The 13,757-nt window shown below is 34.3% G+C and overlaps 1 protein-coding gene across 13 annotated transcripts in view; it reads left to right on the top strand.

Annotated features, from left to right (window-relative positions):
• DGKB (diacylglycerol kinase beta) overlaps positions 1-13,757 on the top strand; it is a 657,175-nt gene that overhangs the window by 181,553 nt on the left and 461,865 nt on the right. For 7 of the 13 annotated variants that reach the window (XR_014815899.1, XM_084977155.1, XM_021102437.2 and 4 more), the window contains one exon: positions 11,891-11,926. The exons of 4 other annotated variants lie outside the window; for them this stretch is intronic. Coding sequence is in view for 8 of the 9 variants with exons in the window: in XM_084977155.1 (XP_084833281.1) it covers positions 11,891-11,926 (36 nt within the window). In the remaining variant the exon portion in view is untranslated. The remainder of the gene's footprint in view (positions 1-11,890; positions 11,927-13,757) is intronic. 2 more of the 13 variants (XM_021102447.2, XM_021102442.2) reach the window with 1 other exon arrangement.

Below are 13,757 nucleotides of genomic sequence, written 5' to 3'. Positions count from 1 at the left end.
TATATGGAATAAAAATTTAGTCCTTCAGAAAACCTCCATGCCCACTCCTTGCTAAGCAGTCTAGATGATAAAATCTATCATTTTAAATTCTGCTTCTAATACTCATAGGAGCTTTCACCAATTCCTTCTTATTTAGCCCAAGGAAACTCACATTCTGGAGGAATACAGCTCATCACCTCATGTTCAATTCCCTGTGACATTACTCCTATTTCATCCGAACCACAAATATTCTCAAATTATTTCATTTGGTTGCCAATTCTCCAATGTCCTTCATCCAGGATCATCTAAGGCCTATTTTCCTCCAGTCTCTTTTATGCTAGCATTTTCCGTCCCCATTTTTCTCCTTTTGGCATTTGTCACAATCTAATAATGTACTGCTGCTTTGTGAAATTGCAATTGAAAAAACTCAAACAAGGTGTCATCCAATGTGTTCATGTTAGGTAGCACTTGAGCTGTAATTTAAGCCCAGCACTTGAACTTCTCAGTTTATACTCTTAGTTGTTTGCCTATCAAAGAACCCAGAGCAGAGGAAGAGGTGTTCTTTCTCCTGTGCAGTTATTTTCCACATTTGTATATGGATGTGGTCTTTGCCTCTTAATGTGACCATAAGTACATGCCAGTGTTAAGATAAACTCATTGTGTCAAGTTTCCTCCTTCCTCCTCAATCTACATTATTTTAATTTCTGACTATAAAATGAAGCTAAAACTACTCTGGCCATCCATCCTAAATCCAATGTCATTCTTTTTAGTTGGATTCCCAAGGAGAAGAACATGAACTATAAATCAGGGATTTAACTCTGTGTGATGTATAGAAAGAGGGATATTTATTTTAAAAGAATATTTAAGGGAGGGAAGAAGCAGGAGAGGGAAGAGTCAAGCTTTCATTAAAGAATAGTCTTAGGACAAGTTTAAGCCTTGGCTGAACCTTGGCACTATGGGACAAAAGCATACCACAGGATTGTTCTTAAATTAAAGGGGTGGGGGGAGGGCTGGTATTTTGTAATCTGTATCAGTCATTCACTGGCTGTTGCCTCCTCCAAGGTAGAAGGTGCTCCCTGGAAAGCCTGCTCCTGTGAGCAAAGGGTAATTCTACAGAAAACGGGACAGCTGAGAGTTCTCAGCTGTCCACAGTCTGAGCAGTTAGAGGTAGATGCCCTACTACACACCCTTTCCAAGGATGTTTTTTTTTTTAATTCCCTGCAGCATTTGACAGTATTTGAAACACTTTGTTCTCATGCTCTATAATACTTATTTGAGACATTTCTACTGGTTTTTCTTCTCACTCTCTAGCTATACTATCCATGTTACTAAATTCCTAGTCATCTTTTTTTTTTTTTTTTTTTTTTTTTTTTTTTAGTCTTTTTAGTGTTTGGCATATGGAGGTTCCCAGGGTAGGAGTCGAATCAGAGCTGCAGCTGCCAGGCTACACCACAGCCAAGCAACACAGGATCCGAGCCGCGTCTGTGACCTACACCCCCACTCTTAGCAATGCTGGGTTCTTAACCCACTGAGCGAGGTCAGGGATCGAACTTGCATCCTCGTGGATACTAGTAGTGTTTCTTATAGCCAAGCCACAATGGGAACTCCCTCTTTCTATTTTTAAATCTGTGTAGTTTCCATTTTTAATTATATTCTCATGTTATTATACTGTATATAATTTATCTCATCCAATTTCATGGCTATAGCTACCACTTTTAAATATATCTATGTAAGCTTGTTCTCCCTTACTTTCACTAGATTCTAGTACTCAGTTTCATGTTGGAAATTGCCTCTTGAGTATTCACAGAGGCCTCCAAGCCAGCATGCTAGGAACTGAAGTCAACCTGTTTTTTGTTAAGCTCTTCCCTATGCTCTTTGAATAGTACCACTGCCATTCCTATCCTCACACTAAGAGTTTATCTCTTTACTTCAGCAGCTAATTTAATTTGAGATGTAGTAGATGCTTAACAAATATTTACTGAGGTAATGAATAACACTCCCAACTCTTCATTCCCATTAACCATCACTCTTTTTCCTGAGTCAAATGTGACATAAATATTAAATACAAATATTAAAGAAAATACATCAAATGTGACATAAATATTAAATACGAATCAAAATGATATGCAAGAGACAGGAAGGCTTATTTTAAAAAAATCATTGGTAACACATGATAATTGAATTTCACAGTTATAATTGAATCATCTTTAAATAAATTGTGTGATGATGAGATAGTATTACTGAATGTCAAATTAGCACTGTATGTCATTTCTAGAGTGGCACTTGGAGTATTTTATAATTATTACATTTTTAAAAGCCTGTTATTGTTATTTTGTTGTAGTTATTAAAGTATCCAATAGATGGTACTGTGAAATGCCTAATATTTAAAGTAAAATGATATTGCAGGTAGGGAGTTTAAACGAACAGTTCAAAAATTCTGAGCATAATAGACATATTCCTCTGGCTATTAAATTATATTTAAAATCAGATTTTTTTAAGCATAGCTTACATAATATAGTAGTCCATGTGAAATATTATAAATACTCTCTTAATTCTCAGAAAATGAAAATTGATGCTTACTACAAAATGCGATTTTAAAACTGCTCATCTTATATTAGAAATTTTTTGTTCTTTTTGTGGAGATTACTTTTAGTAAAGTTGGTATTTTAGTTAATGTTACTCAAATTAATTGCAGCATTTTCAGCAAGTAACTATTCTATGTTTTTGTTACTGAAGTTCTAAAAATAAATTTATGTTCAAAATAAAGCAAATCTATGTGTGATAATCTACCTTCTTAGCAAGAATGGGTACATTATTTCTTTCAGTTTTTAGTCTCTCCCAAGAACAATCAAATATTTGAAAGAAAGCTTATACTAGTTTATAAATATAACATTCATTCAGAACATTTAAGAATATATAATTTTATAGAGAACATTACTTAAAAAAAAACAAGCAATAATTTACAAATTGGTTGGGATTTGCTTCTAAATAGCATATGAAAAAGAACAATTTGTTGATGGCTTAATTTATTTTAGAGCTCATTCAGAATTTCCAGTATAAATTTCACTACATATTTATTTTTAACTATGAATACCAAATTTTGATTACCAGAACAGAATTTTAAATCCTACCTCTAAAGCTTAAAGATATCTGAAAATTTATGCAATAATAAAATGTAGAAATTTTCTGTATATCATATTATACATAGATGCTATGTAGCTTTAAAAATTTTTGTTAGTGTTTTTGATATTGTTCTTCAATAATGCTGAGTATTCCTTTGTATGATTATTTATTTACTAATTTAATAAAATTTTGTTACATATGACAATATGCCAGATATTAAAGAAACCAAGTTAAATGGCTTTTAGGAAGAATAATTTTATGTCAATCAGCAGCTGCTTGTGGGACATGAATCATAGGTCCTATGGTTTCTTTACATGCATTATTTTTCCATGTTTTATATAATCTGAATGTATAGGATAATATTATGCATACTCTTAGGAAGAATATATTCTTAGATGCATTGGCATCTTCTGCTTAAACAAAATATGCTGTTGAAATAACTCGATCTAGCTTAAGTAATTGAGGCTATTTTCTCTATTTTAAAAAATAGTTATGGAGTTCCCATTGTGGCTCAGTGGTTAACGAATCCGACTAGGAGCCATGAGGTTGCGGGTTCGATCCCTGGCCTCACTCAGTGGGTTAAGGATCTGGCGTTGCCGTGAGCTGTGGTGTGGGTCGCAGACGCGGCTCAGATCCCTTGTTGCTGTGGCTCTGGTGTAGTAGGCCAGCGGCTACAGCTCTGATTAGACCCCTAGCCTGGGAACCTCCACATGCGGCAGGAACGGCCCTAGAAAAGGCAAAAAGACAAAAAAAAAAAAAAAAAAGTTAATGTTTTGGTAAGTCTAGGCTTTTCCAACCATCATGACTTAAGCCAAATAAAAACAAGTATGTCAGACTTGTAATAACAGGTATGAGATGAACACTAATTGCTTCAGTACTTCAAGTTAAAAATAATTTCTGGGATGTCCCTTGTGGCTCGGTGGGTTAAGGATCTGGCATTGTCACTGCAGTGGCTAAGGTTGCTGCTATGGCACAGGTTCGATTCCTGGCCTGGGCACCTCTTCATGCCAAAAAAATATAAGATTTTTGTCCACCAAGTATATTCCATGTGATGCTAATAAATTTGTGGATTCATTATGGAATAATGAAAGCCTCTGTAATTTTGCCCAGATGCTTTAAGATGTTTGTATGCGTTTTGCATTATGCTTTTTTCAAAAAAAAAAAAAAATGGCACAAAGCGATTCATTCATTTACTCAGATTTCCTAACCTACTGGATATATGTAGCATTACATGGCAAAGTTCCTACTTGAGCCAAATGGGATTAAATATAAACTGTGCATGCAGATCTCAAGTGATAGTCTCTTAATAGATATCAGATACTCTTTATTGCTGCCCTCTTTTATTTCAGTAACATTTTAATTAATTCACACTGATTGAATAAATGTACATTGAGACTTGTTTCCTAATGAGGGTGCATTTAGAGGAAAGGTTTTGCATCATTCTGATATCCTGTGGGTAATTATATTCTAATTATATGGTCGGGAGAAAAGAGTCTATAACTCAGTACTGATATTGTTCGTTGGACCCAATTAATTACATGCACATAATGAAAGTTCATGATAAGGTTGACTGGCATTCAGTGTAAAATTTTAACTCAATTGAATCTAAGCCTAATGTGAATATAGAATTGGACTTTAACCTGGTTAGAAAATGCTTTGGTGTGAGATCAGTGGATATTTAGAGGAGCAAAGGATGAGAACAAATTTCATTATAACTTACTTGTTTTCTAATCCAGGGTCTTTTCTATGATTGATGACAAGGAAACTTAGCAGCTTAATGCTCTAATTTCGAATTTATTATCAATATTTTTTCATTATCTTAAGTGATTTATCTGTATTTTAGAAAGTAGCAGTACACTAATGATACGATGGTTCATTTCTAGAACTGGTTTGTGTATCTGTTGAGAGACAAAATAGGTGTAGCAAGAAGTGTTATTGATTAATTTTATCAATGTAAAATTCAGTATGTATTAACCTATTTTATTTGGGTTCTTTTTTAATTGTAAGCCACCAGCTGCATTCAGACTCCTCTCCCCAAAATTCACAACATAAGTATACATACATACACATACCCATAAATAGGTAATTATTAATTATTTGTAAAGTAAGAAAGTTAAAAATTAATCTGGAAAAATCAATAACAGCATGTGTGTTTCATTTTGAAATATGTTTTGGAGATGTTTGAATCTGCTATTAAGTTTGTAATACATAAAACGAAAAGCTAAAGCCATGGTCTAAATATCAGCTGCCATCCTTTCTTTACTTAGTGTCATTGTTTTCTTTTCTCAGATTTTGGAAGAAATAGTATCTAAGATTGAGACAGGCTTCTTCCACCCTCTTCTTCTCAGCTCTGTCCTGTTTTTTTCATTACCTTCTCTCTTTGATCTCTTTCTCTCCTTTTCTGCCTCTCTCTTATTCTCTCTTCTAATAGCCTTCACATAGATATTTTGAATAAAAGATCAGTCTGTTGGATCCCATGTCCCTATTAGTAATAAAAATGTTTTCAGATAAAAGAAAGTGCAGTCAGTATTTTTTGCTGGGTCCTAAGCAAGCAGTGGAAGCATTTGGGTTCTAAGGTTAATAAAACAGTTACTGTTTATTGAGAACTTCAATTTATTGGCCATCCTTTTAATCCTAAAGGTAGAGATAATTATGATATTCTCTCTACATTTGAGGGAAGTGAAACATAGAGAGATTAATACCTAAAAATCACCCAACATGCACCTGTCAGATGCAATAACCTGCCTTACCCTGAATCCCATGTTCTAAACCTATCTTTTATGTTCATGCTGCTGGTCCCCATAATTGATGAGGCATGAAAATAAATTTAGGATCTAGACTAGCCTTTCAAAAAAGGAATGGGAAGGAAAGCAATGGGGTAGCATAGCGGGGAACAGAACTGAAGAGAGAAGAGAGTAATAGATGGGGGGGCACACAACCCACATGGTCTTCTTTGTGAAATTGTTTTACAAGTGTGTAAATAACACAGATATTTATTATGGATTACAGCCAGAAGGAAACAAAGAACACTTCCTTAGCTATATTGGCTTCTGACAATTGTATGAGACCTAACCTGGTAGGATAACATTTCTAATGGTTTTATTTAACTAGCTAATTAAATAGGCAAGGCAATAAGGATATGCTTGCTTATTTGTTTTATATGAAGACATTTGTGTTTGAAATAATTTGAATGTCGCTATAAAAATACATTTTTAATATTTATATCAAACATTTGGCAGCATCAAGGTTTCTCAGTGTCCACTGTACTAGGTATACTTTCCCTGAAGTTTCAGAGAGCTCTCGTTCTGGACACAGACTTGAATATTGAGGGAGTATCACACTCCTTCTCTTCCTTGTCTCCTGAGCAAAACTCTGCAAAGACGCACAAATGATCATGTGTTCAAGAGTAAGGACTAGAATGTTTTTGTAGTGGTTATAGAAATAGTGAAATCATCTCAGTTAAAACATTCTTACCTTTAAATTCATGTTGGTGCAAGCTTCAGCCAAACTTTGAAAGTAGTTAGGCAAAGGATGCTAGATAGGATTACAATATGTGTATCTTCTAAAATATTTTATTTTGGATAGTCACACTTTCACTAGATATTCCAAGTGCCAGTGGAAAAGAAAAACAATTTAGGATTCTCATTGGACATACATACCATTTAATAATATTAAATGTATTATTTAATAATACAGTGTTGTATTAGTAAATACAACAGTAGTATAAACAACATTTTTGATCCATTTCCTCTTAAAATTTATCTTGTGTTTAGGTGTGTCAGTATGCACACATCCTTAAGGCCTACAAAGTCATAAGAAGTTTAAAGAAATTATGAAGTCTCAATGTGAAAATAAGATTCATGGAGACTAAATATGTGTTAAGTTTCTGCACATGGAAATGCCCTTGATGCATTCTGTTATCATGTGTGAGAAGAGCAGAGCTTCTTCTCTTAGGCTGAGGCAGTACATTGTTTTAGGAAGGCAGTTGTTCTTTTCCCAACCCTGATTTCCTGTCTCATGTTTTTTGATGCCAGAAATATCCATTATATATAAGGAAAGCAAGCTATTTAAAAGAGTTTTAGGAGTTCCCACTGTGGTGCAATGGGATCAGCAGTGTCTTGGGAGCACTGGGACACAGGTTTGATCCTTGGCCCAGCACAGTGGGTTAAGGATCCAGAGCTGCTGCAGCTGTGGCCTAAGTCACAACTACCCTGGGAATGGAGCGGCCAAAAGAGAAAAAAATAAAATAGTTTTATTTGGCCACTTTGTTTACCATAGTACTGGAAGTTATTGTATTAAATCCATCCATACTGATGTAGAAGCCTGTTCTCTCAGTCAGAACAGAGGTAGCATGTGGTTTCTAAATTTTTGGCCGTGTTCATCAAGATTTTAAACTAATTTGATTTCCAAATCACTTAAAAACTAGAGACATGGCAAAAAAAAAAAAAAAAAAAAAAAAAAACCTTAAAAAAATTCTTGTTGAACTTGCTGTCGTTTTAATAAGTGAAGCCTGAATAGGGGAACAGTATATTTGGATTCTGTCACTAATTTTATTTTCTCAACTAGTCATCTAAACTTTCTGATTCTCGGCTTTCCAATATGAAAAACGGGGTATCTCATTTTACTAGCAGGATTAGTATGAGATACTATAAACATGAAAGCAATTTAAAAAAATACCGAGTTCTCGTGGTGGCTCAACAGTTATGAATCTGACTAGTATCCATGAGGACATGGGTTCAATCCCTGGCCTCACTCAATGGGTTAAGGATCCAGCATTGCTGTGAGCTGTGGTGTAGTTTTGGGAGACCTGGCTCAGATTTGGTGTTGCTTTGGCTGTGGCACAGATTGTCAGCTATCGCTCCGATTCGACCCCTGGCCTGGGAACTTCCATATGCCACAGATGCAGCCCTAAAACACAAACAAACAAAAATTAACCTTCTTATATAGGTATAAGTATAATTCTGTTAATTTTACTTTATCTTGATATAACTAATGGCCCATTTAATGCAAGTGCTTATGCTCTTATTGTATTTTTAACTAAATTAAATCTCCAAAAATCTCTCCACCAAAGATTTTTTTCTTTGTCCTCTGACATTTTGGATTAAATTGTCAATTTAAAATGATTACATGTTAGAAAATATAAAGACAAGAGATATCTCAAGAATAATAGGATTTTTAAAAATTCTCGACATTAGGTTAAACTTAATAAGTACCCTGAAGGCAAATGCATCTTTTAAACTAATTATCTCTACTGTGTATTCTATTTAATATTAAAATGATTCTGATTAAATAAAATCAATCACATTCCTCTGTAGTCACACCTCAAATTTGATTAAATAAAAAACTTCAGTTCCTGTATTAATTCTGATTAAAAATACATTACATTTAGGATTACAAACTCATGATAATTTTCAAAAACTACAACAGTTATTCTCTCATCCTTGATATTTTATAATTACATACAAGATTTAAAAACAAGTATATCTAATTTGTTTTCTAACAAGTTGCTTCTTTTTCTTTTACCCAGATGCCATGGTTTTCTTACTGTATCTCAGGTTTAAGCTACTGATGAGCATGTTAGTTTAATGTACACTTGTTCCTTACACATCTCGATTGAACGTGAGCTCATATGTGTGTTGTTTTCATCACCTTTATTCTTGGAGTGAATTTCTAGTGTTGCTCTCAAATGGCTGAACCTTACTGGAGAAATTCTCAGAGCTGGTGGCTTTCTTTTTTACATGTTTATTACTTCTTAACTGCAGCTGAGTCTTTAATTTCATTTGGTCCTGTTACTCGTCTTTAGTCACCTGTTTTCCCCTTCTCAAAGAATAGTGACAAAATCTTTCCTCTTTCCTTACTTTCCTCATTTCACTACGTCTCTGCCAAACTTAACTCACTCTCAGTAGAGAACTCATATCCCCACCACAATGAGAAGGACAAAGCCTGCAAACATGAATATCTATAAATTACCAACTCTCTATAGAAGGGGTAGCAAAATACATCCATAGTATTTTTGGGGAGAATGCCTTCAAATTGAATTTTTATTATGCAGCTTGGCACAGGCTTGTGACATTGGGGACAGTCTTCTGGCATTTATGTTACCTTCTTGTCACCTATAGATTTTTGCGCTTGAAATCCCTGAGAGTGTGTTCTCCATTATTAGAAACTAACTCAAAATGAACAGATTTGGAAAAGGCTACTACCTTTATATAATACCTATATAAGCTTTTGCCTCATCTGAAACATTATTTTTTAAGGAATCCCCTTTTATTGTTTATTTTCAAATGGTCCCTCTCAGTCTCTCTTTGCTTCTCTCCCCAGCAACCTAGATACTTACCTATATTTCCTTATCTTATTTGAGAGTAGAACTCTGAGACTCCATAAAAATAGTGTTCATTATGTCCTTCCCTCCCATCCCCATGATGTCTTGACCAAACTTTTAGAAACTTTATGTTTCCACTGCGATTATAAGTATATACACACATATATATTTAATTTCTTTTTAGAAACATTTTACACTCTTTTAGGAATTAGAGGATCTAGTAAAAAGGTAGAAAGAGAGGTCAGTTTATTTGTCCAAAATTTTATTGCAATAATTCTCAAATATAATATAGTGATTCCAATAATTATTACATTTCAATCATTCTTCATATATATGTATGTATATACACATATATATTTTATTATGTTCGACCGTATGAAAGTAAATCACAGGTAGTATGATGCCACATGTCTAAATACTTCATTAGGCATGCTCTACGATAAGAACAATGGTCTATACTATTATAATACTCTTACTGCGACCGAAAATATTAGCAACTCCGTAATATTAGTAATTATCCTATCTATTTTCACATGCCCTTTAGTATGTCAAAATGTCCTTTATAGTTCTTTTTTTTTTTAATTTTGGCGTACACAGGAAATGTTTGAAATCCTTGCATTGCACTTGGTTGTTATTTTGAACCATTTGATAACTATAGTTTTTTTCTTGGCTTTCCATTGCCTTGCTCTGTATAGACATATGCACAGTGAAGACAGACTCTTCCCAAGATAGAAGATGTTATATAGACTAACTTGGACTCAGAAGTCAAGACATCAGAAGATTTCAATGAACGTTCTCTAAACCTATTGTCAATGCATCTGGCAAACAGCAGCAATGACTCCCATAGGGTTCTCCTGTTAATGGGATAGTTGACCCCAGTTATTCTTCCTCGACTTCATGACTTATTTTGACTAAAAATCTGCTACTGCTGATTTTTTACTTATATTATGGAAACATCTTTTAAAGAGAGTTGCATTCCTGGACACTTTAACTTTCTCTAGGGCTGCCCCAGACTTTTCCTTCTGTTCCACATTTGAGTACTTTGGATCCTTCTAGTCCATCTCTATAGGAGCAGCCATGAAGCCTTCTGAGCCACATCACCCCACATGTAGCTCTTTATTCTTTTGGGTTTTGCTCCCTTCCTGGAGTTCTACTGGGTAAAGGAGTAACCTAATATCTATGCAGATCTTGCAGACCCGTCTTGGAGACCCATCCAGAGTCCCCGTCACATGGCTTTGTCCAGGAGAGGAAATTGAAATATACTTACCATTCCCTTCTTTCCAGAGACACAAGAAGTGTCTCAGAACTCCTAGTTTCCCATCCATCTTTCTGACTCTCCCCAACCCCCAACCAAGGAAAATCGGAAAATCTTTATCTAGTATATGAGTGTGGTTTATCAAGTATTCTTCCAAATCTGTGTTTTATATTGTAAAGGACTATAGAACACAGGCTTTTGGAATTTAGTAACTTTTTTATTCTGTTTCTCGCCAGAAAAAAACTTTCCCAATGTGATTCAGTAAAGAAAGAGTGCTGGGTGATTGAAGATAAACTGTCATGAAGGCCAATTTTAGTGTATTTAATGTAATCTTTAAAATATTCCTCTCAAGTAAAATTTTGCTACTTATTAATTATTTACTGATATTAATGGATTTTTTTTTCATTTCCAGAGTATCACACACAAAAAAATCAACACTATAAGCTATATCTACATCAAAAAGACACTGAGTATTTTTAGGGAATTCTCGTTGTGGCCTAGCAGGTTAATAACCCGACACAGTGTCCATGAGGATGCAGGCTTGATCCCAGGTCTCCCTCAGTAGGTCAAGGATCCCTCATTGTCACAAGCTGTAGTGTAGGTTGCAGATGGAGCTTGGATCCATTGTTGCTATGGCTGTGGCATAGACTGGAGGCTACAGCTCTGATTTGACCCCTAACCTGGGAACTTCCATATGCCATAGGAGCAGCCCTAAAAAGAAAAGGAAGGAAAAAAAAGACTCTGAGTATTTTTAGAAAAGATTGAGAATTGAACTGGAAAGTGAAATAGTGGTCTGGGTAAAGGGGCAACTTAAAAAATTGGTATAAATGGTTTATGAAGGATAATGGAATTTGGAGATGAGTTCTCCTACCAAAGTATGAAAGAATGTAATACATCATTGTTATTGTAGAGAGGTCTCTGAAGCTGGCCAAAGATTAGTCTACTTTAAGCATATAAAATTGTATTTTGGATATGTTGTTCCACAACCTAATCCCCTCTGCATTAGCGTGTTCCTTATTTTATGAAAAGATTTTGGTTTATGAATGAAAGTAAGTAGAAACATTATGACAGGGAAATGCATTTGCAAAGTATTCATTTATTTCACAGATATGTAGTGATATAAGAACCTTCATTCGTATTTGTTTTCAGTTTGAATTTTGTTTTCAGCTTGAGTTTTGTTTTCAGCTTTAATATGAACTTCTCTTTTTCAGCAGACTCTGCCCACTTTAGGAGTTTCAGTACCTGAGGTGCGTAAGCAAAAAAAGGTTTTCACACCTGCAATTATAGGTCATTACACATCTTGTTTTGTTATAAAGAACATTTTGGGCTGTATCCGTGGTGTACTAATTCGTATGTCTTATTTTTTATCATATTTTGATCATTGAAATTGGGATCTTTATATCTTCATGATGGGAGAGACTTGAAGCCTTTCCAATCTACATTTGTGACAAGCGTTATGGAAAAAAGTTATATGGCATAAAGTATACAGGAACAAATAAAGGTTACGTTGCAGAGTTTTGACCAGTGTATAACAATGGCACCATTCCTATTTGTCACATTCAAATCTTGCAGAAAACCTTTCAAGCAGTTCACTCCTCTAAGCCACTAAAATGTAGCTTTCAGTGATAGTAAATGGATAAATTGTTGCTCACTTTGAAGTAGCCATCTCTATTTTTAGAAAGTACATCTAAATTAATCACAAAGCAAATGACATTGCATAGAAAGTCATTGCAATAAAGTACAGTCACCAGAAAAATAACTTTTATTTTGAAAATAAATGGACGCAATCCTGCAACATTTATTTTCAGTTAAGTGTTAAGTTTACCTTTGAATTAATAAAGCAAAGCCTCCACATTGTTCTGTGGCAATATCCAATTTAGTTGTTGTTATTGCTAAAGATATGCTCAAATGGCATTGCTTCCTTCAAAATTATAATTTAATCTCTTTGCTTACAAAATATTATATGAACACTATATAAGAATATGAATTTTTTAGAGAATAATATAATTACACAAAAATGTGATAATGTCTCTCTCTTCCTTTAAAATATTTTCTAATCAGTGTAGACAGCCTCATTAAAATTTCATTTTGTAACCAAAGATATATTTAATAATATACTAAGAGCTATCCTTAAAGTAGAATGTTTCTACTCTAAAAGAGAAATTAAACTGTTTTTATATTTATATCAGTTGATACTATTATTATTATAATTATTATAGAGATGTTAAATTACACACTTAGTGACAAAGCAATTATGAAAGTTTATTACTTATACTATTTGTATCAGAGAATTAACTTTTTTTTTTTTTTTGTCTTTTCTAGGGCTGCACTCACGGCATATGGATGTTCCCAGGCTAGGGGTCCTATCAGAGCTGTAGCCACCAGCCTACACCACAGCCACAGCAATGTGGGCTGCCGCGTCTGCGACCTGCACCACAGCTCACGGCAATGCCAGATCCTTAATCCACTGAGCCAGGCCAGGGATCGAACCTGCAACCTCATGGTTCCTAATGGGATTCGTTGACCACTGAGCCATGACAGGAACTCCGAGAATTAACTTCCTATGTTAAGATCCTTGAGTTTATTTTTGCCCATATCATATCTCATCAAATGATGATAGGCACAATATCTGAGACTTAAAGTTTTTTCTTTAGCCTTGTTAATCTCAAATGGTTGTCCCATATTCTGTTACATAACTTATATAAGTTTAGATTCAGTAAAAATATGCTATTTTCAGAACATGCTCTTTTTTTCATATATTACGAACCATTTTTTCTGCTATCAATAGTTTTAAACATCTTCCTATACTTTTTGGGTCAATATATATTAATTTATATTAACTTAAACTTTCCACTATATCTGAAATTGTTGCATAAGGTTTTTTCCAACTATCTTGCTCCAATAATTTCTTTAGGCCCATGTATAGGTATATACATGGATGAGTATGTAAATACACATGTATACACACACACAAGAAACTGTATGTTCCACCATCAAGAACAATTGCTTGTTGGTTAATTGAAAATGTGGTTAAAGGTATGTGGGCCAAATTATAGAAATATGTATATATACCTTAAC

The sequence above is a fragment of the Sus scrofa genome, chromosome 9, assembly GCF_054392235.1.
Source record: "Sus scrofa isolate SSC_HxYL_T2T_F1_AM1 chromosome 9, Sscrofa_HxYL_maternal_Yorkshire_Landrace_v2.0, whole genome shotgun sequence".
NCBI lineage: Eukaryota > Metazoa > Chordata > Mammalia > Artiodactyla > Suidae > Sus > Sus scrofa.
Note: the sequence above shows the minus strand (reverse complement) of the source record. Positions and strands in the feature narration are given on the sequence as shown.